This window comes from Saccostrea cucullata, unplaced genomic scaffold (genome assembly GCF_032062105.1).
Source record: "Saccostrea cucullata isolate Sc308-1 unplaced genomic scaffold, CSIRO_AGI_Scuc_v1 ctg663, whole genome shotgun sequence".
Lineage (NCBI taxonomy): Eukaryota > Metazoa > Mollusca > Bivalvia > Ostreida > Ostreidae > Saccostrea > Saccostrea cuccullata.
The window spans coordinates 227,501-255,366 of NW_026925177.1; the positions used below are offsets into that span (position 1 = coordinate 227,501).

At 34.9% G+C, this 27,866-nt stretch overlaps 3 protein-coding genes across 6 annotated transcripts in view; 2 read left to right on the forward strand and 1 right to left on the reverse strand.

Moving 5' to 3' along the window:
* The window catches only part of LOC134268236 (E3 ubiquitin-protein ligase RNF181-like), a 27,523-nt gene extending 20,469 nt beyond the window's left edge, over positions 1-7,054 (forward strand). Inside the window, exons 2-6 of the mRNA XM_062750426.1 lie at positions 3,659-3,709; positions 3,819-3,907; positions 5,111-5,229; positions 5,321-5,395; positions 6,228-7,054. Coding sequence (XP_062606410.1) covers positions 3,659-3,709; positions 3,819-3,907; positions 5,111-5,229; positions 5,321-5,395; positions 6,228-6,287 — 394 coding nt within the window. The 3' untranslated portion in view covers positions 6,288-7,054. The remainder of the gene's footprint in view (positions 1-3,658; positions 3,710-3,818; positions 3,908-5,110; positions 5,230-5,320; positions 5,396-6,227) is intronic.
* Positions 7,055-11,446: 4,392 nt separating this feature from the next.
* LOC134268241 (heterogeneous nuclear ribonucleoprotein D-like-B) lies at positions 11,447-18,037 on the reverse strand. Of its 4 annotated transcripts, XM_062750431.1 has the most exons (10): positions 17,826-18,037; positions 16,186-16,226; positions 15,946-16,073; positions 15,216-15,377; positions 14,981-15,112; positions 13,725-13,809; positions 13,426-13,596; positions 12,653-12,679; positions 12,090-12,178; positions 11,447-11,647 (listed from the first exon to the last, which is right to left on the reverse strand). In XM_062750431.1, exons 1-9 carry the CDS (start codon positions 17,990-17,992, stop codon positions 12,099-12,101), a joined length of 993 nt encoding a protein of 330 aa, XP_062606415.1. In that variant the 5' UTR covers positions 17,993-18,037; the 3' UTR covers positions 11,447-11,647; positions 12,090-12,098. The 4 variants fall into 4 exon arrangements, with proteins under 4 accessions (XP_062606415.1, XP_062606416.1, XP_062606418.1 ...); XM_062750432.1 differs by lacking the exon at positions 12,653-12,679; XM_062750434.1 differs by lacking the exon at positions 12,090-12,178.
* A 6,091-nt stretch (positions 18,038-24,128) lies between these two features.
* LOC134268237 (uncharacterized) lies at positions 24,129-27,783 on the forward strand (the record flags this gene model as incomplete). Its single annotated transcript, XM_062750427.1, has 10 exons — positions 24,129-24,227; positions 24,506-24,642; positions 24,732-24,930; positions 25,141-25,306; positions 25,492-25,698; positions 25,997-26,264; positions 26,536-26,609; positions 26,773-26,892; positions 27,038-27,203; positions 27,626-27,783. Coding segments are annotated over exons 1-10 (1,554 nt in total), but the record flags the coding sequence as incomplete, so codon positions are not given.
* Positions 27,784-27,866: the final 83 nt, after the last annotated feature.

Sequence of the window (27,866 nt, forward strand, 5' to 3'; positions counted from 1 at the left end):
CTAGAAACATACCCGCGCTTCGGCATGTTCAGTCTCGCGCTGTATTGGTAAGCAAAGTTGCCCATGTGATCGAGGAAATTCGGGACTATGTGACTAGCGACTGTCACGCAGTAAGACATATAACCGCAATATCAACACTCAAAGATAGTAATGACAAAGCTTATGTACTTTCATAAATAGCCTACGTACCCATGTTTGTTCTGTTTAACTGTTTATTCAAACCAGAGTTAGCATTGATGATAAAATGCTAGAAAAGCAAAATTTTGAGGATTTTTTTAATGAATTTGTGTTATCCAACTTTTCCCAAAATGACGATAATTTTCCCAATTTGAACGGCCCCGGCCCCAGTCCCAAAAAGTGGTGTGAGAGCCCTGAAAATTAATGGCATTTTAAAAAAATCTTCTTCTCAAGAACCACTGGGGCAGGAAATATGAAACTCATGTGGAATCATCCTCAAGTAGTGTAGATTCAAGTTTGTTCAAATCATGACCCCCGGGGCTAGGGTGGGGCCAAAATGGCCGACCCACGTTTTACATAGGAATATATAGGAAAAATCTTGAAAAATCTTCTTCTCAAGAACCACTGGACCAGGAAAGATGAAACTCATGTGGAATAACCTCAGGTAGTAAAGATTTAAGTTTGTTTAAATCATGACCCCTGGGGCTAGGGTGGGGCCAAAATGGCCGACCCACGTTTTACATAGGAATATATAGGAAAAATCTTGAAAAATCTTCTTCTCAAGAACCACTGGACCAGGAAAGATGAAACTCATGTGGAATAACCTCAGGTAGTAAAGATTCAAGTTTGTTTAAATCATGACCCCCGGGGCTAGGGTGGGGCCAAAATTGCCAACCCAAGTTTTACATAGGAAGATATAGGAAAAATATTAAAAAATCTTCTTCTCAAGAACCACTGGTTCATGAAAGATGAAACTCATGTGGAATCATCCACAGGTAGTGTAGATTCAAGTTTGTTCAAATCATGACCCCTGGGGCTAGGGTGGGGCCAAAATGGCCGACCCAAGTTTTACATAGGAATATATAGGAAAAATCTTTAAAAATCTTCTTCTCAAGAACCACTGGGCCAGGAAAGATGAAACTCGTGTGGAATCATCCTCAGGTAGTGTAGATTCAAGTTTGTTCAAATCATGACCCCGGGGCTAGGGTGGGGCCAAAATGGCCGACCCAAGTTTTACATAGCAATATATACTAGTATATAGGAGAAATCTTTAAAAATCTTCTTCTCAAGAACCACTGGGCCAGGAAAGATGAAACTCATGTGGAATCATCCTCAGGTAGTGTAGATTCAAGTTTGTTCAAATCATGACCCCCAGGACTAGGGTGGGGCCAAAATGGCCAACCCAAGTTTTACATAGGGATATATAGGGATACCTTTTCAAATCTTCTTTTCAAGTGCTTTAAAGCCATGATTAATGATATTTATATGGAATCAATCATCCTCAGGTAGTTTAGATTCTAGTTCAAATCATGAACCCCTGGGGTGGGTGGGGGGTGGGTATAATTCAAGCCCCCCCCCCACCTCAGTAAACTTTCAGTTCTGATCTGATATGTGCTTTTTCCTAGCCGATGTTCTCAGGTGAGCGCTGTGGCCCCTGGGCCTCTTGTTAAACAAGAGGCCCATGGGCCACATTGCTCACCTGAGAAGCTTTGACCATTCTGTTCTTTACCAAATTTCCCCCTTGTAATACATATTGTGACCCCAACCTATCCCCCTGATCATAATTTAGGCAATTTGAAATCTACACTACCCTAGGATGCTTCCACATAAGTTTCAGCTTTTCTGGCCCAGTGGTTCTTGAGAAGAAGATTTTTAAAGATTTTTCCTATATATTTCTATGTAAAACTTTAATTCCCCATTGTGGGCCCGCCCTACCCCCGGGGGTCATGATTAGAAGAATTTAGAATCTACACTACCCCAGGATGCTTCCATGTAAGTTTCAGCTTTTCTGGCCCAGTTGTTCTTGAGAAGAAGATTTACAAAGATTTTTCCCATATATTTCTACCTAAAACTTTGAGTCCCCATTGTGGCCCCACCCAAGCCCCGGGGGTCATGATTTCAACAATTTAGAATTTACATTACTCCAGGATGCTTCCACATAAGTTTCAGTTTTTCTGGCCCAGTGGTTCTTGAGAAGAAGATTTTTAAAGATTTTTACTATATATTTCTATGTGAAACTTTGATTCCCCATTGTGGCCCCGTCCTACCCCCGGGGGTCATGATTTCAACAATTTAGAATCTACACTACCCCAGGATGCTTCCACATAAGTTTCAGCTTTTCTGGTTCAGTGGTTCTTGAGAAGAAGATTTTTTAATGACCCCACCCTATTTTTGTCTTTTCTTTATTATCTCCCCTTGTGAGGGGACTTGGCCCTTGATTTTAAACAAAGTAATTTTTCTTTACCCAAGGATGCTTTGTACCAAGTTTGGTCAAAATTGGCCCAGTGATTCTTGAGAAGAAGTCAAAAATGTGAAAAGTTTACAGACGGACAGACAGACAAACAGCTAGACAGGCGGACTAACGACGGACAAAATGTGATCAGAAAAGCTCACTTGAGCCTTTGGCTCAGGTGAGCTAAAAAATATCAGCCATAATTCTCTTGCGACTTTTTGTCTGCTTTTTATAAAACAGAAACGTTATATTCTAAAATAGCTAAATAAAGCTATAATATATAGGTAAATAAAGCTATATAGGTAAATTAAGATATATAGCTCAATATAGTGATTTCCTGGACCTGTCTTTGATCAAGAAAACACAACATTATGTACTGGGAGTAAAATTTAGTACAAAAACAATGGCATGAGAATTGGTTTGAAACAAATCAGCCAAAATATGACACAATGGTAGGTTATATTTGCCATTAACTAAGTTCATAATAATGACCCTAGAATTTATAAAATGCTGAACTGATAAAAAAAATTGTTGAAACCCTGTAACATCAACTTATTTATGAGTAGCCTATCTCATTTTAATTAAGGAATCTCTGTCTTGTTTAATGGGTATGGCTTACCCAACAAGCTGGACAGGGATTCCTTACATTTCCATTTCAAAATTGTGAAATAAAAATGTAAATTTAGATTTAAGAATGTTGTCTAAAAGATTCAAATTAGATTAGGACTCCCATGTCAGTTTCAATAGCCCCCAATCACTGATGTCAGACACGAAGGCAGATGCCCTAGATCTACATGCATATAAGGCATTCTTAGCCCCTTACTTTTAGCTTTGAGAAATTTACATTCCAGTTGAATAATCAAGGAATCTACTCGCCTAACTTTTAGAGAGTTATCACAGAGAAAATAAATAGAAATGGAAATATATATATTGATCATACTCAGAGCATGCTCTTAGTTGAGAGACATGTACACCATGTACAGGTGAAAAAGAAAATTACTGCATAAATAAGAAAAGTGGATGATGGAACAGTTAGAGTAATCTCGTTTGTATTTTAATACAGTTCAAATATGAATGAGATATACGTGGCATACTCTGTGGTATGTTTTATCTCAACTCTCAACTTTGCTGGAATATCAATTGATATATTTGAATGTCAAGCTGAAGGTCATCTCAAATATTTTCTTCTTCTAATGTAGTAGTCAAGATAATCATCACTAAATGAAATTGTTTCCCTCTCATTTGAAGGCTACTTTTGGACAGTGGATTAGCAGCAGAATGGAATGTAGAGTATGAGGCGTAAGTAAATAGAGTTAACGTCTAAACTATTAATTATCTTAACCTCTGTACCATTTTGGCAAACTGCTATTTAAGCTAGTACATGTACTATTTTCTATACTTACAAAAGGGCATTTGGTGGAGAGAGAAAAGTCCCTCCTGCATCAAAAAAGTTTGTTGAAGAATTACCAAGGAAAATAGTATCACCCACAGAAGCTGGTAAGAGTAATTGATACATGTATTAATGTAATGCTAAAGAATTTAATCAACAGACACATGTACCTCATTTTCTTAAACCACAGGGCTCTGAATTTCTGTCTATAAGCCATTATGTGACCAATGTAATACATGTACATGAAATTAATGATGTTGACAAATATTACATGTTCATTACAAACATTCATCAGAATGATTTTTAGCTCACCTGAGCCGAAGGCTCAAGTGAGCTTTTCTGATCAAAATTTGTAGTCGTTGTCGTTGTCGTAAACTTTTCACATTTTCATCTTCTTCTCAAGAACCACTTGGCCAATTTCAACCAAACTTGCTACAAAGTATCCTTGGGTAAAGGGGTTTCAAGTTTGTTCAAATGAAGGGCAACACCCTTTTCCAAGGGGAGATAATTATGAATTAGAGAAAAATTAATGGCATTTTAAAAAAATCTTCTCAAGAACCACTGGGCCAGGAAAGATGAAATTCATGTGGAATCATCCTCAGGTAGTGTAGATTCAAGTTTGTTCAAATCATGCTCCCCGGGGCTAGGGTGGGGCCAAAATGGCAGAGCAAAGTTTTACATAGGAAGATATAGGAAAATTCTTTAAAAATCTTCTTCTCAAGAACTACTGGACCAGGAAAGATGTAACTTATGTGGAATCATCCTCAGGTAGTGTAGATTCAAGTTTGTTCAAATCATGACCCCCGGGGCAAGAGTGGGGCCAAAATGGCCGACCCAAGTTTTACATAGGAAGGTATAGGAAAAATCTTTAAAATAAAAATCTTCTTCTCAAGAACCACTGGGCCAGGAAAGATGAAACTCATGTGGAATTATCCTCAGGTTGTGTAGATTCAAATTTGTTCAAATCATGACCTCCGGGGCTAGGGTGGGGCCAAAATGGCCGACCCAAGTTTTACAGAGGAATATATAGGAAAAATCTTTAAAAATCTTCTTTTCAAGTACTTCAAAGCCATGATTAGTGATATTTATATGGAATCATCCTCAGGTAGTGTAGATGTCTAGTTTGTTCAAATCTTGAACCCCTAGGGGGGGGTTAAAATTTAAGCCCCCCCTTCCACCTCGGTAAACTTTCAGTTCTGATCGGATATGTGCTTTTTCCTAGCCCATGTGCTCAGGTGAGCGCTGTGGCCCCTGGGCCTCTTGTTAGTGTTCCTGTCACTCTGGTACCAATGTTGACATTTAAATTTCAGCTTTGGAAAAGAAGTGTCCGGTGTGTTTGGGACTGCTTGATGAAGAAGATGAGACAATTGAACTTCCAAAATGTTCTCACAGGTTTCATTCGAGCTGCATTTTGCCTTGGTTACAGCAAGTAAGGACAAGCACTCTTTTGTTAAAAAAATTGGCTTGCAACTCTATTTTGTACAAAAAAACCTTTTGATCAATAACTTATTCTTTGTCAGGTGAATAACTGCCCCATGTGTAGAGAGGAGTTTCCCACAGATGATCCAGATTATGAGAACTACAAAAAACACAAGGTGAGAATTTTTTTTTAATTCAATATGTATTAAATACTCCCCTCTCAAAGTGTCATGACTTTATCTGTCAAATGTTCATCTGTTGGGTTTTTTTTTTGGCTCACATAAAGTTAAATACCTCAGGTACCATGAAAAGAACCCCAAAAGATGTGCTTATCTTTTGAACATGCCACTATGCAAATTCATCAGTTTTTCAACATGTTTTCTTATGTGCCTGGATCTATAGATTGAGGCCGATATTGTTTTTGTCCTGTCTGTCTGTTTGTCTCTCTGATGTCAACTTAACTTTTGCCATAACTTTTGAACCGTGAGAGAGACACTTCGTATTTGGTATGCCTACTCCACCATTTAAGTTCTTTCAAATGATATCAAGGTCAATGTCCTTTTGACCTTGGCTGTGACCTATATGCTAAAAATATTTTTGAACTGTGTTGCCACTGGGCGCATTGTGTTTCACAAACACATCTTTTTTTTGTTTTTTGTTTTTTTTTTTAAATTGAAACTTAACTTCAAGCATAATTTGTGAGCTAAAAGTATGTCATAACCCCAAACCAAGAAATTGTGGCAAGTTCAAGAATACTGGGAGAAAAAGTATCAAAGTTATGTCTGGTCCATAAATTTTATTTTCCTAGTATAGAGAAACTATGGATGTGTATATTTCACTCAAAAATTACTTATAAGCAGAGGTTGTGTTAAAACCAAGTGCTATCATTTTGGTAAGTTCATGGTCATACATGTATATAAATTATAAAATCACGAAAATTTATGCAGTCTTGGTTGAGATTATGTATTGATTTCTGAAGCAAGTAAAATACTTATTTTATATTTACAGGCTAGAGCAAAGCAACGAGAGTTTGAAATAGACACTCTGCATAATGCAATGTTTAATTGATTACAAATACGTAATTTATACATGTACTCTAGCTGCTGTGATTAATGTTATATCTTTTTATCTGGTATTTTGTTTTAAGGACCATGTGCAATTCTTGTATAATGGGGGGGGGGGTATTTTGGTGTTTGACAATTAGGCTTAGAGTGTAAAACCAACTTGGTGTGTACTACTACATGTACATATATTGATAGATACCTGTATACATGTACCTATCTTAGGTGTCTTTTTCGAATTCTTAGTCTTATTATAATATATTGATTTTCCATTATTAGGAAGTTTTATTATTGCTGAGTTTATATGTCTAATTTACTACAAGTAAATTCACACTTTTGTATAATACAAATGTATCTTATGTTTTACCACTTTTATGGTTTAATTACTAGTAACCTACCTTGATAATAGGATAACAAATTTTAGAATATTAAAATGTTGTGTACCCGGTAGTTATTTTTTAAAAATAATATGTATATCTATCATTTAGAGAGAATGAACATATTATTGTACATGTATGTTCTTTGTTTATTGTATTTAAATGTTTGAATACAGGTTGAATGATTGATTTAAGGAAATCACAATTAGGGCTTTTTTAGCTCACCTGAGCCGAAGGCTCAAGTGAGCTTTTCTGATCATATTTTGTCCGTCGTCCGTCCGTCTGTCTGTCCATCTGTCTGTCCGTCTGTAAACTTTTCACATTTTCGACTTCTTCTCAAGAACCACTGGGCCAATTTTGACCAAACTTGGTACAAAGCATCCTTGGGTAAAGGGGAATTTAAATTGTTAAAATGAAGGGACATATCCCCTCGCAAGGGGAGATAATCAAGCTTTCTGTGATGGAAGGAAAGACAAAAATAGGGCGGGGTCATTAAAAAATCTTCTTCTCAAGAACCACTGGGCCAGTAAAGCTGAAACTTATGGGGAAGCATCCTGGGGTAGTGTAGATTCTAAATTGTTCAAATCATGACCCCCAGGGGAAGGGCGGGGCCACAATGGTAAATCAAAGTTTTATATAGAAATATATAGGAAAAATCTTTGAAAATCTTCTTCTCAAGAACCACTGGGCTAGAAAAGCTGAAACTTATGTGGAAGCATCCTGGTATAATGTAGATTCTAAATTGTTCAAATAATGACCCCCGGGGGAAGGGCGGGGCCACAATGGGGAATCAAAGTTTTATATAGAATTATATAGGAAAAATCTTTGAAAATCTTCTTCTCAAGAACCACTGGGCCAGAAAAGCTGAAACTTATGTGCAAGCATCCTGGTGTAGTGTAGATTCTAAATTGTTCAAATCATGACCCCTGGGGGAAGGGCGGGGCCACAATGGGGTATCAAAGTTTTATATAGAAATATATAGGAAAAATCTTTGAAAATCTTCTTCTCAAGAACCACTGGGAGAGAAAAGCTGAAACTTATGTGGAAAAATCCTGGTATAATGTAGATTCTAAATTGTTCAAATAATGACCCCCGGGGGAAGGGCGGGGCCACAATGGGGAATCAAAGTTTTATATAGAAATATATAGGAAAAATCTTTGAAAATCTTCTTCTCAAGAACCACTGGGCCAGAAAAAGTGAAACTTATGAGGAAGCATTCTGGGGTAGTGTAAATTCTAAATTATAGGAATCATGACCCCCGGGGGAAGGGCAGGGCCATTATAGAGAATCAAAGTTTTACATATATATATATAGGAAAAATCTTTGAAAATATTCATCTCATGAACCACTGGGCCAAAAAAGCTGAAACTTATGTGGAAGCATCCTGGTATAATGTAGATTCTCAATTGTTCAAATAATGACCCCCTGGGGAAGGGTGGGGCCACAATGGGGAATCAAAGGTTTATATAGAAATATATAGGAAAAATCTTTGAAAATCTTCTCGGGAACCACTGGGCCAAAAAAGCTGAAACATATTTGCCCATTGAAGGATCATGGGGTAGTGTAGATTTCAAAATGTCTAAATTATGATCAGTGGGGTAGGGTGGGGATGCATTATGTATAACGAGGGGGAAATCTGGTAAAGAACAGAATGGTCAAAGCTTCTCAGGTGAGCGATGTGGCCCATGGGCCTCTTGTTGTGATCTTATCCTTACCATCAATTCAAAAATGGCCTAGATCAAAATTTTAGAAACATTAATTCCATTCCAATTCATATTGGGTCTTATTGGGGGAAAGGGGGGGGGGGGGTTGCTGGTTCTGATGTCAAGAAAATTATTGTACTTGTACATGCAGTGTGAAAAATCATTGTGATTTTAGAGTCATTCTTTTTGATTTGTATTGAACTTTATAATATGTGTATGTTATTTTATTTGTCAGTAAATTAAATTACTTTATTTATAGTTGACTTTAAATAATGAGTGCTTTCTAAATTCTCGAAACTGAAAACTGTGATGGAAGGACAGAAGATAGATATGACAACTATTATATATGCCTTAGCCATATTATTGGAGAGCATAAAAATGTTCATCGGCTTGGCCAACCGATAAACAGAATTATGTATCTTAGTGTAGTCTACTTGTGTGCCAAGTTATATTGAAATCAGACCAAAAACTGTAGGAGGAGTAGCATTTTGAAAAATTGTTTACAGAAAGACAGACAGACGGACGGACGCCAGATGCAGTACTATTGCATAAGCTCTTATGGTCTCTGACTGTTAGAGCTAAAAAATATGTCAATTTCTCTGAATGCCTGGATACCTTAACCTATATCGTTTTTTAGCCTAAAATATATTTGTTGATCAATTTGCAATTAGAAAATGCATTGCTTACTATTCCAATTCGCTTTTTTTGCAAAAACATCGGAGATTTGACAATTTTCCCTATATAACATGATTAACTTTAATCTTTAACTTGAAAGAAATACTGTGGATGAATTTACGTAACTTTTTGGATTCAGAGATACTTTTATGAGTACATGTATTTTTGATTACTTAACTGTTAATTTTATAAACCTGAGGATCGGACTACCTTAAAACATATAGAAACTTTAGTTTGAAGGGCGCACCACGTACACTTCCAACAAAGATTGAATTATCTGTCAAGGTTATAAGCAGATTTTCCTATTATAAACCAGAAAGTTTTGTGCTAGATCGATAAATGAATAGTGTTTCCAGTTCCATGACCAACCCTTTAGTAAAGGACTGAGCCACCTTGATTTTTTCTGTGTACATCTTTCCTAGCTGCAGATCTGTAGCGTTATGGTTTTATTTATTTTTCTTTGACTCAGTATGATGTACCCTATTTAAAATGCATCACAATGATCCTAATTAGTCTTAAGAATTATAGGCCAAATAAATAGGATGGTTTTTTCTTATCTTCTTATTTTAAAAGTCACAGTAATTTTCTACCCAAGATGAATCATTGGACATCTTCATGATCTTAGCCTCATATCAAGAAGCAAAACATAGATTTACAGACAACTGGACACTATTGCAGTGCAATGTTCCAACTAGTCACAGAAACTTGCTAGCGAAAGCAAAATATGCTGAGCTTCCTTATTACTTTGAAGATCTTTTTTTTTTCTTGTATATTTTTGGTTGAAAAAAATTTTTACTACAAATGTTCTTTATATGGATGTTGCTTATAGTCACTCCTTCAATGCACCTCACCTAGCCCCTGCCATTTTGAAGGCCTGTTTTTGCTCTGCTCCAAAGATTTTTGAAAATCTTCAATAGACCTCCAACCTTGAATACCGTTTATAATCTTGATACATTTACCCCCATTCTCTGAAATCATTAAAAATTCATGATGGTCAATTTTCATGGATTGCTTATATTTTACAGATTTTCTGTTATTTTATCATATATACAAGTTAAATGACTTTGATCCTCTTGAAGAGAACCTAAAGGAGATGGGTGAACATGACGAGAGATAAGCCCATAGCACAACAAACATGAAGGTGATATCAAAATTTTCCTTAATATTTCATCTAACATTAAGTAAACATTATGCAAAATCTCGACAACTTGCACAAATCTCATGAAGATTGAAGTTATTTGGCTATGAAATATTAAATATACACTAAAGAGGACAAGACGGGTCATTTTTTCACACTATGACACTATTTTTCGATACGAGTGGGTCCTCTCTCCATTTTTTTGAAAGTTAATCCTCAAAGTTTGCATAAAAACATACATATTTTGGTTTCCAAAATTATGGAGCAAAGACCCACTATACCTTAAAAATATAATTTTATGACAAAACTTTCGTATCTTTTCAAGAAATACTTGAAGTCTCACAATCCAATGGTCATATCACAAACATGATTCAAATGCCACACGTCAGCAGGACTTGTGTAGCGTAGTGGTTAGCGTGCTAGTCTCAGTAGAAAATGCAAATCAGGATTTTTATATCCAGGGTTTGCACCCACTGGAGACCACATTATTTTTTTTAATATAAAAGAATAAATTTTAACAAAAATATTTCTCAAAACTTTTTTATTATGACTTCATAAAACAAATGAAAACTTTACTCCAACTACTAAATTCACAATTTGAATTTTATTTTTATATACCTGAAGCTAGTGGCCTTTCTGAATGCTAAGTTCACCCATATCCTTTGTGGATCAAGTTTACACAAAATGAATATCGAGCCATGAAATCTAACGATCCCAATCATATCAAAGGAGATAACCGACATTAGGCCAAGGTAAATAGTGCGTTTCCTATTCAAACCTGACAAAAATAGGGAAATCACTTGCAATTTCTGCTTCACAAGATGTAGGATATGCATTTCCTCACATACAAAAGTAGTTGAAATAAGGATTTTTAATAGGAAATCCAGAATTGTTTTCTTTCTGGAAAGATATTGATGGGTAACTTTTCTGGGTTGGCTTATATGTTTTAGATTTTACTGGAAAGATATTGATGGGTAATGGGAACCGGATACACACTATTTATCTAGGAATCTACCCCACCACCCCAGCTCCAAACCAGGGGACATAGAGAACCAAACTTAGCATCAAAATATGTATTTCTACCTACACCTTATCTTTCATATTCACATAGGATATGAAGTTGACACGCAATCACATCCAATTAGATTATTTTCCACAGGTCGATTCAATCCAACATTTTTAATGCATCAGTGACAAACTCCATTTCTGTTTTGGAAGATGCAAAATTTTTTTTTTTATGCCCTTCATGTCACAATAGCAAAACCAACAACAATAAATTTGTAAAAAATCAGTTTTATTACAAGTTGATGACTGCACATAAAATTCAACTAAGCAATGTTCCTCACATGTGAAATGGAAATGAAAATGATGAGAATAGAATGAGTGATGAAAGGACTGCCTTCTCCCTCCAACTGAACTCCCTGTCATTAAGAGCACAAAACAACACAGATGTCTGTTCTTTAATGAGATTGATCTACAAAAGAAAAGGAGATCGTATTATAAAATGTAAGCTAAATATCAAATCAACTGAAAAATATTTTATTTTTAGAATCATTTTACTTTAACCAATCCTTCTAATTTGCTCAAATATTCAATTTTACAAACTTGATTTTACTTTTCCTTACATCTTCATTATTTTTTCAATGAAATAATTTGAATTTATATCCTTAGAATAAAATCTCCCATCTATAAACATTCATTTGAAAATAAAAAGGAACGAATTCTAGCATCCATATTCTGCAATAAAACTTTCATTATGAGCCTACAAAGGATCCAAAAAAATCTCTGTAAGTTAAAAGGAGTGGTTAGATGGGGTACCTGTATACAACTAAATGGATAAGACACAGTGATTAAGGAAAAATGATCATGCAAAGACAAGCTAGTAAATTCTGTTGGTCTCCCCCTGATTTTATCACCTGTGATGTTTATCGGTTGTATGGATGGTATCCACCACCACCACCTCGGCCGCCCTTCTGAGATTTACCATAAGTACTCTGCTGTTGACCTAGAAGAGTGCAAAATGCCAAAATTAAGTTCACTTGAAATATGGACAATTTTTTTTGTCTTCACATTTATTTTAACAGAATTTAGAATGGGTGTTTTTATCAAAAACAGTTCTATCTACAATTTTTGCACACCAAAATTTTCAGAGGGTTGGTTATTAGATTTGCTTTTCATCTTCAGTGCACTCCTTCTATGATTAACTGAAGGGCCTCCAAGTTTTTTTCTCAGAATGCCTTGGAATAATTAAAAAGGATGGGAGACCAACACAATTTTCATGCTTTTTGGTCCAAAGACTTCTTCCTGCAAATATCCCCCTTGAAAAGCAACAAAAGGAACATCCCCTCTGAACAACCCTCTGAAATTTTGAAATCAAACAATAAACAGGTTAGTGCTGAAAAGAGTTAGTAATCAATCAACAATGAGATGAGAGGTTATACACATGAACTTCCAAACCATTGTAGCACATTCTACTCACCTTGATCGTATCCGTAGTAGTCATAACCTAGAAAATTACAAACACCAGTCTTATTGCACATTCAAACTACAGATAGGGAATGAATGTAGCCTCTTCCTAACCACACTTTCCTAATGATGAAAAGATGGTTTTGTGGAATCATGGGCTTGATTATTACTATTTTTTTCAAAATTGTCTAAACACACAGTATGACACAAATGCTACAACAGTCTGGAAGAGGCTACAATTGAAAACAACAAATAAACATGCAGAAGTTCATGTATTTTCCCATTAATTTTCAAATGCACAAAAATATGTCTTTTTCTTTCTAAATTCAGCATGCAAAAATATAAATTAAATCAAATTGCTTATTTTTTTTTTTTCAACGAATCCTTTCTTTTTTCCTTTTTAAATCTTTAAACATGGTAATTGGTACATTTTTTGATATTTTAAAAAAAATTTTGAACTGTAAAATTTTAATACAGAAGTAAATTGGTACATTTTTTTGATATTTAAAAAAAAAAATTTTGAACTGTAAAATTTTTATACAAAAGTTAATTGAACTTAAATACAAAATACTGTTAATATCCAAAAAATAACACAAACAAAAACAGAGATCTGCATCACAAAATAAAAACACATCACTTTTGTATTAAACGTTTCCCTTAAATTGAAATATAGTGTGATTTTATTCTTTAACCTTAAGTTGCACAAGTAGCAAAAATATTTTACAAAATCAGTATTTGAATGTGATGCAGATCTTTGTAGTGGTATAAACAGACATAGTGTCCTACCGTCACCCCCGTATCCTCCGTAGTTGTAGTAGCTCTGATCGTAGCCTCCCCAGTTTCCGTAGTTGGGCCCGCCACCATAATAATCGTATCCTCCGTATCCATACCCTCCCTGGCCATATCCATAGCCACCATATCCTCCATAACCGTATCCCTGATTATATCCCTGCCATCCTGAAATAACAATAGCAAGTATAAAGTACCAATATACCGCATCACAGTTCAATCAATCGATCAAGGTTACTCAGAAAAGGTCTTAATCTTCCTGAATTCTTGAAACTTAATACAAATTTCAGCCTTACCCCCTCGTCCTCCTCCATAACCATATCCCCAGCCCCCTCGGCCTCTTTTGTTTTGTGAGTTGGGTAAAGCCTTTTTCACATCGACCTGCGAAGCAAACAAGAGCACATGTTAATAACATATCCTAGACTATTTATCTAGCTGGACCAGAACAGTTAACCATTACATTAAAGACATTTAATGTGATGGATAGGCTTGCAACTTGAAACCGGGATTCTTATGAGGATCCAGTTATATTAACCTGTGAAAAATGCAAAAAGGGGTTATGATAAAAAATAACCTTTCAAACAAAAATGAGGGCTTAGTTAATACTAAATGATTATATTGTCTTATACAATCACGCTTGTCAGATGTGTGGCTGTGAATACCTCAGACCTCAACTGTATCTATGGCTCCTTTTCTCCATAACCTGCCTGATCTAGCTGGAAGTGGAACAAAAGGAGGTTCACTGTTAATTCATGATCATAACAATTTCTGATCCTTTACAGCCCCTCTATTTGAACCACTTTATTTCTTACCCATTAATTCTTAACTCTTGATAAGTCTTTCACCTTATTGATTTATCCTTAGTCATGATGTGTTTGATATAAACAGATAAATCAAAATGTTTTTACTTTTTCCCTGAAAGAGAATGTTTGAAGAAAACGCTTGCTTCATTCGCTCATGTACAATACCTGCGCTGACATTTTGGTATAGGATTGCTCCAAATTGTCATCTGTTTCCTCCAACACCCCTCATGCAGACGTTTTTCAAGTTATTATACTTTGGCTTATCTTCCAATTTTGTCAAAGATGCCATGCCAGGTGATCAGTTTAACAAAGGTTTAGCAAGTGTCAATTGACAACTGATATAAACTAAAATAAAGATGGTCCGCTCGGGTAAAATTTAGCTAAGGCTGAGTAATCAATTTTCATTTTCTAGTCCAAAGTGAAATAGAATTGAGTAAAATTTTATGTTATTGCAATTGACAAAACTACATGCCATTTACATGCTGTAAGTGCAATATTGTTATAGAATTTCCCCTCCCTAGGTATGGGGATTCTTTGCCTCATATTGTCACTAATGGAAAAATAAGAACAGTTTAAAATTCATTCATTCTTTAAAGTTGTCATGCATCGAGTTCTTGGGCAGAAGGGTGACACATGCAGAATATATGTCACTGGTTTAACAAAAGGTCCCCCTGTTCCAACAGACAACTTTTGATCAGATTAGCCCTCTGGGGCAAGCAGTGTAGACACAGTAACATAGAATCTCTTACCTCCTGGTCTTTAATTTTGTGCTCATTCTTCTCTGTTATTTTCTTAACAGCATCTTCCTCCTTAAATTCAACAAAGCAGAAAGCTCTCCTCTGCTCCTTTGCTTTGTCATATGGCAAATCAATCTTCTTAACCTAAAATGGCAACAAAATAATTATCATCCTTTCTTTCCAGCTATTTGTTAGTGTGTATGAGTACAATATAGATTTATTAAAAAAAAAATCGTTACCAACTGACCTCTCCAAAGGTTTCGAAGTATTCCTTAATTTCTGCTTCTGTTAAGCTAGGATCAACCTTTCCAACAAAGATCTTTTTAATTACTTCCTCCTTCTTGCGTGGATTTGCTCGTTTGGGATCTATATTCCTACCTCCTAGGGAATGTGTTTTTTCTTCTAAAACCTATTTCAAATTGGATAAATAAATATAATACATGCATATCAAAGAAAAAGTAAACGAGTTCACATACCCCACGCTCACCCAGAACTTGACAATGCAACACATGTGGATTGGAACAAAAGAGGCATTACTTGTAAAAAAAAAAAAACTCAGCACATCTAAACTTTTTGGATATAGAGACATTCAAATCTTTGTCTATTACAGATTTAATTGGGCTCAAGTTTCTATATATTTTCAATAAAGGCATAAACATATCTTGGCAATATGCCTATCTACACACTGCGTCCTAAACATCTGCAGAGTTTGACAAATTCTGTGCAGCGGTCAGAGGAGTCGCACAGACACTTCATTCAAGATACTGGCCAAAAACCAATTTAATAAGATAAATTTCCAGAAATTTAAAAGAATCGGGATTTTCTGGCAATATGCACATCTGCATGCTATATCCTAAAAATCTGCAAAATTTGATGAAATTCTTTGCATCGGTTTAAGAGTAGTTGCACTGCTTACAAACTGTACATTTAAAATATTATTAAGATATTAAATGCTAAACATGTCCAAAATTTCTTACTTTATCAACTGTGGCGACTTCTTTGAACACAACAAATCCAAATCCTCTTGATCGTCGAGTTTCCAAATCCTGTTTCAAGACACAATTTTCTACTTCTCCAAACTTGCTAAAGTAGTCTTTTAAGTCTTCTGCAAATTTAAAAGAAAAAGGTTTATTTCACATGACAGTTTTTTATATATACATATTAAAATACTTCATTAAATAATTCGAATGATCAACCTTTATTTAATAGTAACTTACTTTGTGAGGTTTCCCAACTGAGATTTCCAACAAATATTTTTCTGAAAATGTCAAATTACTGAAAATCATGAAAATGGTCAGCAAAAATACATTTCTAATCACATTATATTACTCAGCTTATAAGGTTCCGCAAATTGCTGGCCATCAATTTTAGATAGAAATTTAAATTTTAGGTGTTGTTCGAAATACTATTAATTAAGCCTACTTGACACTGAAATTTCAAATTCCTGACCCAATACCACATAATTCAGTCCTAAAGTACTGAAAAAAACCCATCCATGTTAATATAAATTGTTACCAAATATCTATTTATTATAAGAATTTTCTTTTTATTTTATTGCATTATGAACTTGCCAAATCTGGCAATAGGCTTTCTACTAGCTTAGGCTATTGGGTTAACCCTTTGCGACCTTTAGTTCAATTGCAAGAGCACTGGACTGGCATGCAAGAGGCCCCAGGTTTAATCTCAAGCTGAGGCACTTATATAAAGAGGATATAATAAAACAACATTTATCTTTTTTATGGGGCTTCAGTGGGTTTCAATCGTAGCAACAAGCATGCCAGTCCACTTTTTAACTTTTCCACTTTTCACCTTGAAACTAAGGATAACTTCAAGCATAGAATGAATTACTCAAAGTAATGAATTATGTTTAAAAATAACATTTACATTTTACATGCGGTAGTTGTAAACTTGGTCAACACGCTATCTAAGGGAGCCAGTCAAAGCGCCCCCTAATAAAAACGTTCTGGTCAAAGCATCCCCTAATTTTAGTCAAAGCGTCCCCATACATATTTTTATAGAAAAAATACCGCCACCAAATTTTGGTCAAAGCGTCCCCTGATTTTAGTCAAAGCGCCCCCTGATTTTGGTCAAAGCGCTCATAATATATTTTTACAGGAGAAAAAAACGTTTCGAGTCAATCCCCAAGAAATGGTCAAAATGTCCCCTGATTTGGTCAAAGCGCCCCCATATAGAATTTCTTTCGGGTAACTGCAAAACAATGATAATATTATAAATACAAAACAGTTTTATTCCGTAACATGTTTGTAAAAATATATTAGGGGGTGCCTTGACCAAAATCAGGGGATGCTTTGACCAATATTTGGGGGCGGTTTTGTAACATAATTTTACTGTAAAATTCTATAAGGGGCGCTTTGACCAAAATCAGGGGACATTTTGACCAAAATCATTTACATTGCTTTGAGGGACGGTTTTATTAGGGGGCGCTTTGACTGGATTTCGCTATCTAAGTGGTAAGAGGTACACATGTTCTATTTCCTACGGGGAAAGGGGCGATATGTTTTCTTTTAATTCTAAATTATTTACATAGAAATTAGTACAATTATCTGCCCCGTTCCAGAAATCGTTCAATAACTAATTAGATTCAGGCTTGTGTCGTGAAACCTCAAACAATGGAGTATGGATTCCAAGCATGCGCAGTGTGCGCCAAATACAAACCGCGTCATGCTGCCTTCAATTTTGATAAAATACGTTTAATGCGTAAAACTTTCTTGTTAATGATGCCAGCAATATAAAATTTGAATGCATTTGAACAAAAATACATTGGTTGAACAGACATTTTACGATACTATGATTTAAATAAAATATGATTCCATGATGAAAAGCACGCGGTTCTCACCGTTCATCGTCGTCCTCAAGTTTACCACCTTCTCCGCCGCCTCCGGCATTGTAATTTGTTTCTTGTCCTTCCATGGGTTCTGCATTCTGTTGTTGTTGCTCAAACTGTTCAAATCCCCCTTCACCATTTGCCTGTTGATCGTATGTGTAATCTTGCTGTTCCGCCATTGTGTGCAGTCCTCCCGATTTCAGCAAAATGGCCGCACGCTTGCGGTATTAGTCACGTGTTTAAATTTTCGAGTTTGTATTGGTTCGTTTATTTAGCAGCGACATCTATAGGTGGTCAGTACTTTGGTGGGATAACTCGGACCTCTTTCTCTCAGGCAGACAGGAAATGCTATATACTACTTGAGATCAATGCTATTTTTTCACTGAAAAGAATACATATAAAGGATATCGAGATGCGTTCTCACTGAAAAACAAGAATGAAAAATAAGAATTCCATTAATAAATTATTGGGTATGATGAAGATTGGCTGCAAATATTTCATGTACAAGCTGAAGTAATAACCAGAAATCCTTGAACTGCTAAATGTGTTCTTGTATTTTGGACAAGATTCATGTATAAAAACGACCGCCGCGGAACAGCAATAAACTTATATTAGTTTAATTTAGTCATTATATTATGTATGCATTTTATAATCGAAACTGAATTTTTGAAAGTAGATCTTCTTGTTTATATACTAACTTAGATTAATTAAAACAATAAATGGAATTATAAAAGTGCAGTTTTTATGCGTTTAGTTTAGTATAAGTGTACATATTTTTGTTGTTGAAAATTTAAAAGAGGCGGCAAATCGTCGGGCATGAATTAGAAATTGATTGCAAATACATTAATTGTGTAACTAATATAAGATACGTATGGAAAACGCAATAAAAAGAGAGTGCTAGCATATCAGGGAAAAACAATCTAAATTTCTTGACAGCAAAATAACTTGGACCATATCAGGGACCTATATGTATACTAACGTTAGTATAAACGGCATATCGATTTATAGCAAACGAAGAATTACCCAGCAATGTGTTTATACTGTCCTTTTCAGTTCATTTGTTCAGATCTTTTAACTTTCTATTAAAAATTGTTGTTATTCCGAATCCCCCAAAACCTCAAGTAAAACGACTGGGATTTGTTGCAGCTGCAAAAATGTAGCCATCTCCGATTTTTTTTATCTGATATTTTATGGAGAGGGCTACGTACGATTGGATTGTTCTGTATATTTTCGGATTGATTTATGTCTGGGATAACTACATTTTGGAAGTCCAGGTAAGACATATTAATAAAATAGCCGTTTACTGACAATTTGAAACGAAATCCGTGGGGGAGTGAATCGCTCCCGCTTTGCACCATTACGGAGATCCTAATTAAGGAGTTGTAGCCCTCTCAAAAAAAAGGGGGGGGGGCTACATTATTGCAGCTAGATTTCTGAGTGTCAAACAAATACTCAATTTTTTGAATTTCAAATGGATCGTCGAGTCATCTAAATGGCATCACTTTATCAGAAGAAATCATTTTGTTCCCACTTTATTTTACACAAAAAAGTGTTTCTAGCCCCTTGAGTGTAATTAAAATAAAAAATTCAATAATTAAAAAAAATTAGCCTTCATTTAAGTCCTAGACGACGTGGAATATAAACACATTGCACTATCATAAAATGTTGGGTTTATAGCGGCTATCTGAGATGTAGATAGAGACTAAAAAAAAAAAATCATAACGTTATTTTTTTTTTCATAACATAGATTTCAAATTAAATTTTATTTCCAGAAAACTTTGCCTGAAAGGCCGAGAATTTGCTACTGTCTGAATAAACTTTACGGCAATTTCTATGGCAGGGCTCGACATTAACGCTTGTCCGCTTGTCCGGTACCAATGAAAAAAAAATTCGGACAAGTGAATATTGCTAGGCACTTGTCCGATTGGACAAGTGATTTTTCTATGTAAAGAAGTCTTCAAATAATAAAAATCATAAAAAACAACTTTTGTAAAATTTATCGAATAAAAACGGAAGCAGTACATAAACCTGAATTTCGATCCCGATATGAATCGCTATGTAAGTTCACACTTGATCGGGATCGATGTTCATTAATTGTAGCCATATACTATTGCATGGCGTGGATCTTATGACGTTTGTGAGTTTAAAATATATTTGATTGATTTTACAGATTCACTTGCGAACATTTATGCTGTTGTCAGGACAGGAAATCTAGATAAAATTTTGTTTCAAATGTGTTTGTCTTATTTATCAATAACAACTCTTATAAATCAAGCACATTTAATTTTTTAATTGTTTTCAAGTTGACATAACAAGACATTCATTGAAAAATTTTCGGACAAGTAAAGTTGAAGTTCGGATAAGTAAATATCTTGGTCACTTGTCCGAATGGACAAGTAGGAAAAAAAGTTAATGTCGAGCCCTGCATGGGAAACAAAACACATTGTAAAAATATTGTTTTTGATGATTTAGATGGAATCAAAATCCCTTGTGATGATGAAGTACAGCTTCAAGGTATCACTGTAGACTTTAATACACATATTACAAATATGTGTTAAAAGGCAGAAAGGCAACTAAATGTTCTTAAACGCGGGGGTTAGAGTCAGAGGAATCTCGGATTAGGTATGAGGAAACAGAGCTCTGGAACTCTCTGTCCAATGAAGTCAGGAAATTTTCCTCTTATGATCAATTTCCTAAGTAAGTAAGTAAATATTTTATTATAGTGACATGTGTATACATGTAAACGTATATACATCACACCCGGCCCATTGGACCTATATGTCACTTTAATATATGTACAGTATTGCTATAAACATTTAAAGATAGCGCGCATGATGGACATCATCTTCGCTAGCCAAGGGTTTCCGATCCGATACCTACTCTACAACCCTTGGCAGATTTGGCTGAAAATTTTAGAACTCGCGCAAACGAATTTGATTGGCTGCGAAGTCCGAGTCTACGCAAGGTTTTTACTAATCGACGATTTTCGGCTGAATTAAAGTCTGTTACTGTTTTATGCAAAAGAAGAGTAATATTTACACGGGATGAAAGTTAGGACGTGATCTATGCTAAAAAAACAAGGGAGTAATTAATTTGAAATTTTTTTCTTTTGATTATATATGTTTTCAAGAATTATTGAAAGGACCATATTTATAAGTGCATGTTCCGCATTTTAGGTGCATCAATTTAAGCCAATCAAATGTTACGGCTCATTGATAATAATTGATACGGCAACATGTAGAAAGTAAAGTCAAACTCTTCACAAAAAATCCACGAAGAACGATATTTTCTACCACTTTTGAGGTGTGCCTACTTCCCACAGCTGTATGAGGTTGTTAGGATATATTCTACATCAGGCTGCATGGAGGTCGCCATATGATATTGTTTCGAACGTCATATTGATTTACGTATGTTACAGCTATTTTCATTGGACAAATATTAAAGAGCTTCAAGGGACGTAACTCAATTACGGCGATAGGCGGCGCAATCAAAGTTCCCGTTTGATGGACACAGACTACCAATTATTTTGCTATACATTCCTTTATACTATAAAAAATGATTAAAAAAATTACACCAGCTCAACTTACCTGAAACTTGGCACAGAGTAAGAAGAATTCAGGTCCAAAAATTTTTCAGACTCTCAGGAAAATTCATCGCATGCAGTTCCTGCTAAGGCATCGCAAATAACCCCTACCCTGCTTTTTTCACTTTCTCTTCGGGGAAAGGGTAAATATGGGCCTCTTTACACCCTTCCTACTACGCGCGCAAGTGCAAAATTTCACATATTAACAATTTTTTATTTTTTTTCAAACCCTCTCCTTTCCATCTATACCCAAAAATAACATCAGTTCACCCCATAAACACCCCAAAGAATTTTTAAGAAAAAACCTCTATTTTTAAACTGGAACTACTTGAGTGGTCAATGAAATAGGGGTAAAATTAGTAGTCTGTAACCTGATAGGCCTAAATCTGCCAAGGGTTGTAGAGTAGGTATCGGATCGGAAACCCTTGGCTAGCGAAGATGGATGGACATTATATTAATTTGATTGATATGAATATTTTTGTCTTAGTGAAAAACATAAATTTAAAAACTTGGCAGTTTGTCTCTGATGATTTTTCATTAAAATGTTTAAATTTTCATATGGATCTACATTTCTATTTAAATTAACATTATGAAAAAAAGTTTCTCTAATATTTCCGTAGGTTTTACAATGACATAAAAAATGTTTTTCGTCCTCTACTGATTCGTCATTACATAGAACACAGTAACGTTCTTGTGGCGGTTCGTTTCTAAATCGGCCTGTTTCGATTCGTAACGGAAGGATACCAACTCTAAACTGAGCCATTGTGGAGCGTTCTTGTTTTTTCTTGTCCATCGTTATGTAGGGTTCCATTTCAAAAGTATTTTTAAAGGTCACAAATCTTCTTAATTTGGGTAACGACGATATTTTCAATTTCCATTCTTCGTAAAGCGCAAACAATTCACATTTAACTTGATTTAAATCACATATTCGGAGGTAATCAAAATTGCTTTGCATATTTAATTTGTATAGGATTTCTTTCATTTGTGAACACCATATTCCACTATTTTGATAATTCCATAAGAAAACCTTTTTGGTGAGTCTGTCATCGTCCATTTCAATTAATCGGTTCCATCTTCTAATCATGTTGATCCAGCGCCTGTACGTCGGTGTTATCCATCCAACCTCGCTGTTTAATGCGATTGCGGGTGCGTATCTATGTAGTCCTAAAAAATATCGAATAGCACGATTTTGTACAACTTCTAAAGACTGATATGTTTTAAATCCCCAAACCCCGGAACAATAATCTAAAATAGGGATCACACAAGACTGAAAAAGCTTTTCGTAGGTATGAAATCCAACATCTTTATAATCATGAATTTTCGAAATCATTGACCCCAATGCTCTTCCTCCTGCTTTAATTTACCAAGAGTTTCTGCCGCTATGTTAAAGTCCATCTTCTCGTGAAAGATAATACCGAGATATCGATATTGATTAACATACTGTAATTCTTCTTCCCCTATTTTGAACTTGTATAGACTTTGAGGTACATGGCGTTTCCTAAAATGCATGACATTAGATTTGGCACAATTCACATTTAATCTCCACCGTTTACACCAGTTGGACAGAATATCAAGACATTTTTGCATATCTGATTCATTTTCACTTAGAATGGCAATATCGTCGGCATACAATAAAAGGCTTATTTTTTTAATCACCAATGGGAATTCCTGTATTTAGTTGTGAAATTTCTGTTGCTAAATCGTTAATGAAAAGGGAGAATAAGGTAGGTGACAAGTTGTCTCCTTGACGTACACCGTTTGGACATTCAAACCAGTTTGTGCGGAAGTCATTTACACATACACAAGAGAATGTCTCAGAATATAAACTGGAAATAGCATTATAAATTGGACCATTGACTCCATTTAACTGAAGTTTGTATTGCAAGAGATCTCTGTTTACAAAATCAAACGCTTTTTGAAGATCAATAAAAGTAACAAAAGTAGATTTTCGATCTTGTATTAGGTTAGTAAGGGTAAATATGTGGTCTTCACAAGATCTATTGCGTCGAAATCCGTTCTGTGTGTCGGAGAGTATTCCATTATCTTCTAGGTATTGCTGTATTCTATTGTTTAAGACTGAACTGTAGCATTTTCCAACGACTGATGATAAGCTTAAAATATATTTCAACCTGGCGTTGAGAACTAAATATTGTAAATGTAGCTCCTGCAGACTTCAGACTTTATGCCTCATACCTAATGTCTAACTTTTCAGATGATCGTTTGCTGGTCTTAAGTTATGATTTAAGTTTAAACCATATTTTATTTAAACAATAAAATGCTTTCTTTGTTTGTTATTACTGGAATTAACGGAAGCAGCTGTTGCAGAAAAATTATGTAAATTTTTTCTGCAATAGCTGCGACCGTTAATTCCAGTAATAACAAACAAACAAAGACATTTTATTGTTTATATTTATATCTGTTTAAATAATCATTTAAAGGAGGATTAAAAAGATAAATTATTGCATTAATTAAATACATGTTTAATTGTATATCTTATGTTGAACCTTTTTTTAATTTGTGTGTTTTTCTAATGTTTTGTCTTTTATTTCTTCTTATATGTGTGTTTTTTAGTGTCTTTTCTTAAGTTGTGTGTTTTAATGTACTTCTGTCTTCGTGAAACTTAAATATATTAATTTTCCTCTGTATGTTTTATTTGTACTAAATCTGTATCCATGTTTCTAGTCGGTAAAAGAGCTTTCAGCAAAACTCATGCTCTTTGTTGTGCATGGAGTTCGGTGATTTATTTTCGCTCGGGCTAGATGTGCAAATTTCATGAACGGAAGTTTAAAGTTCCTAAGCAACACAAAGCACAATTGTGTTTGGCGCATACGGTATGTATCGAAACTTTATATATACTTTCCTGAAGAAAAAGTGTAATCTTAGGTTTGATTGCTTTTATAGTACACTGCAAGGGATAAACCTATATCCCCTTCATCCATTTTCAGTAATTAAATACTACGTTTTTCATCATTTTGGTGTGTTTGATTACAAATTGACTGGGATATCAGCTTATCGGTAATGAGACTCGATATTCTCGTAAAGAAGGAAGCATAAGTTAAATTTTTTTAGGAGATTTAAAAAATTTTCATTATTGTATTTAAAATTTCAGGGAAAACATGGCTGCCGCAGTGGCATTACAGGCCCAAGGCATTGAGAGTAAAATCAGAACTCTTGCACAAACCAAACGCATCAGGATCAAAGACTATTTTCAAGACTTTGATAAGCTAAAAGGAGGTGGAGTCACAGGTAAAATATTATATTCAAATTATTTCTGAATTTTATCACACCCTTTATTCCAAGATCGATATTTCAATATATTTATTTTTCCCCCCCAGAAAACCAGTTCTTTAGATGCCTTTGCAGTGCTTTGGGTTTGCAGATTGACTCGAAAGATGCTGAAGCCCTTAAACAAAGATACATGAGAAATGATGGATTGCTTAATTACATGCAATTCTGTAATGAAATTGATTTAAATTTCAACCCAAAAAACCTGAAAAAGGACCCCAGAGAACAAACAGTTGAAGTTCCAGAGTTGTAAGTTTTTTTATGTAGAATTTTTAATATGTATACATTGTATTTATATGTGTTATAATTAAAAAGAGATTTTGGGTGATTTCAACATCAAGAAAGGAAAAAGAGAAATAACTCAATCGTTTAAATTATTAGCTGCTATATGTTTTATGTATTTCATGATCTCGTGGACTATTTCTATTCTTAAAGATAGACACTTGTTTTTATTTGCAGTCTCGGAACGATAAGATCGGTCAGACCACTGAGTGCAACTGAAGAACAAAAATTAGTAATGCTGTTGGAGAGAATGCAAAAATTTTATCAGTATCATGGAATCAATCTTAGGACATGCTATGAGGATTTTGACAGACATCACATGGGTGTTGTAACTGAAAGCCAGGTATTTTTTAAAAGATTCATGGGCTCAAAAAAAACAACAACAAAAAAACGAACAAATAAACAATGCAAAGCAACAAAAGAGGCCATCAGACCCTATATATTGTTTTTGTTGTTTGATTTATGCCATGGGCTATTTTTACATGGAATTTTCCCCCCCAAATCAGTGCATTTTTCTGTAAATTTTAGTTCCATAGACAATTCCCAGGTCCACCTGATGTGAATGACAGTGAGATGGCTCTGCTGGTTCAAAAATATAAAGATCCAGAAAAGCCAGGGCTATTAAACTATTTAAATCTCCACCATGATCTGGTGGCCATACAACAACAAGTAGCTGCCCAGAAAGAATTACCACCAGTCAGATCCCAGAAACAAATGGACCATGTTCCCATCATTGTAAGTTTAGTTGGATGTTTCAAAGATTGTTTTTCCTGTTTCATAATATCGCTGTTTAAATTGTTGCTATATCAACATCGATGGTTCTAAAATATGACAGCTAGGTGTGTTATTTTTTGCTCTACACGTAAAAGTACAATGTATATAAATCTTTTCTAAAGAGAAAATGAAGAATTAAGTATTAATTAAGCATAAATTTTATTGATCTTATATTTGACTCCCATTTTTTCTTACACTTTCCAAAGAAGTGAATTTCATCAAAGACAATTTCCTTATAGTTAGACATTTTAACTTTTAGCAAACTGGTGACCCAGCATTAAACGAGATATTTGAGAAAATCAGGGTGGCTGTGTTTAAAAATGGCATCAGAACCACAGAATTCTTTCGGGACCATGATAAGCTGAGGAGTGGAATTGTGACAGAGAGTCAGTTTAAGTGTGGCCTAGCTCTGGCCGTGGGTAAGGAGGCCCAGCTGTCTCGAGCAGAAATCCAGAAAGTGGTGGAATATTACAGGGTCGCTGAAGACAGGGTTCAGTATAGGGAGTTCTGTGATATGATGGAAAATGGTGAGTTTTATATTTTGAGATACGGTACATGAAAGATTTGCAAAATGAGAAATTTTTTTGATGAATTTTAAACTAAATTAATAACTTTTTTTGGAGAAAATGCAACACTAATTCACAAGGCTTGTGATGGTTTGCTTTTTTTGACCTTCAAAAATGACTATTAGGACAAGATCTTGGTGGTACTTAAATGTATCCTATTTTAACTTTATACTTGTGTCTTGAATCATTATATCCAGTTTGAATTCTGACAAACTTAACTGTATTTTTATAGCCTTCAACATCCCAGATCTGGAGAAGAAACCTTTACAAAATGTTGTTCGTCCTCAGCGAGGTGCATTGTCCAGGGTTAGTCTCCCTTCTTATCAATTTTCCAGTTTCATCAAGACTAAATTCTGACAGTTCTCACAATAAAGAAAAATAATCACATCAAATTTAGTTTGTTTAATGTTTTAAAATATGACTGTCTTAAAATTTTTCCTAATTTAACTGAAACATTTATATTTTTTAGACATTAAAAGCATTAACTGATGAAGAGGAGAGACAATGTGAAGAAGTTTTGCAAAAAATAAGAGAGCAAGTCCAGAGGAGAAGACTAATGATATACCCCTACTTTAAAGATCATGACAGGGTGAGTCACTTAGTCTTCATGTAAAAGTATTTGCCAATTTTACTCAAAAATCTTTATCCTGACAACATCCCTTGCTGCCATTTTTCAATGCCCACTGTGTTTTTTCTTACATTCAAATTTATATGAAGGGTAAAATTTTTTACAGGGTGTGGCCTACACAAGAGTGGTTACCCCAACCCAGTTTTCCCGAGTTCTTCATTACCTGAGCCTAAACGTCAACCCAGAGGAACTGAAACTTCTGCTGAGGAAATTCCAGGACCCTGCCAGTGGCGACGTCAACTACCCAGCCTTTGTCCAAACTGTAGATAAAGGTATGTATAGCCAACCTTATCAGTAGATAAAGGTATGTATCGCCAACTATATCATTCATTTTAAAATCAGATACCGGTACATTGTACAATTTACTAATTCATTCTCAATGAATGGATTTTTTTGCATATCAAAGATACCTTAGGCCATATTTTAAAAATTGTTTGGTTGCCCTCTCCTTGGCAACTTGCTAAATATGACTCAAATTTATTTTTAACCTTTTAGGGAACAATATTTTTTTCATTTTAGGAAAAAGATTGAAATGATTTAGCACTGTTTAAATTTTCTGGTGGAAAAATTTTCCACCTACCAACCAAACCAATTTTTTCCTCCTGAGTCTGGATAGGGCAAGCAAACATTATTTTAAAGTATTGGCTTTATTGAATAAGTTCCTAATGTAACTTTTTTTTTTTTTGTCTGGCAGAATTTGTTGGCCACACCCTTGAGGATGTGAGTATGATTGATCAGACCAGAACTAACGTACCTGTGGTAGAGAAGGAAGTAACGGCCGCAGATAGCAGTGTGTCATTCGAGGAGATGATGGCCAGAATCCGCCATATTGTGCTTACCAATCGGCTCAGAGTAAGATTCTACAATACTTCAAGTAATGGAAATTCATAAAATATTTTTTATACATGTTTCATTATTATCTTATATTTTCAAAG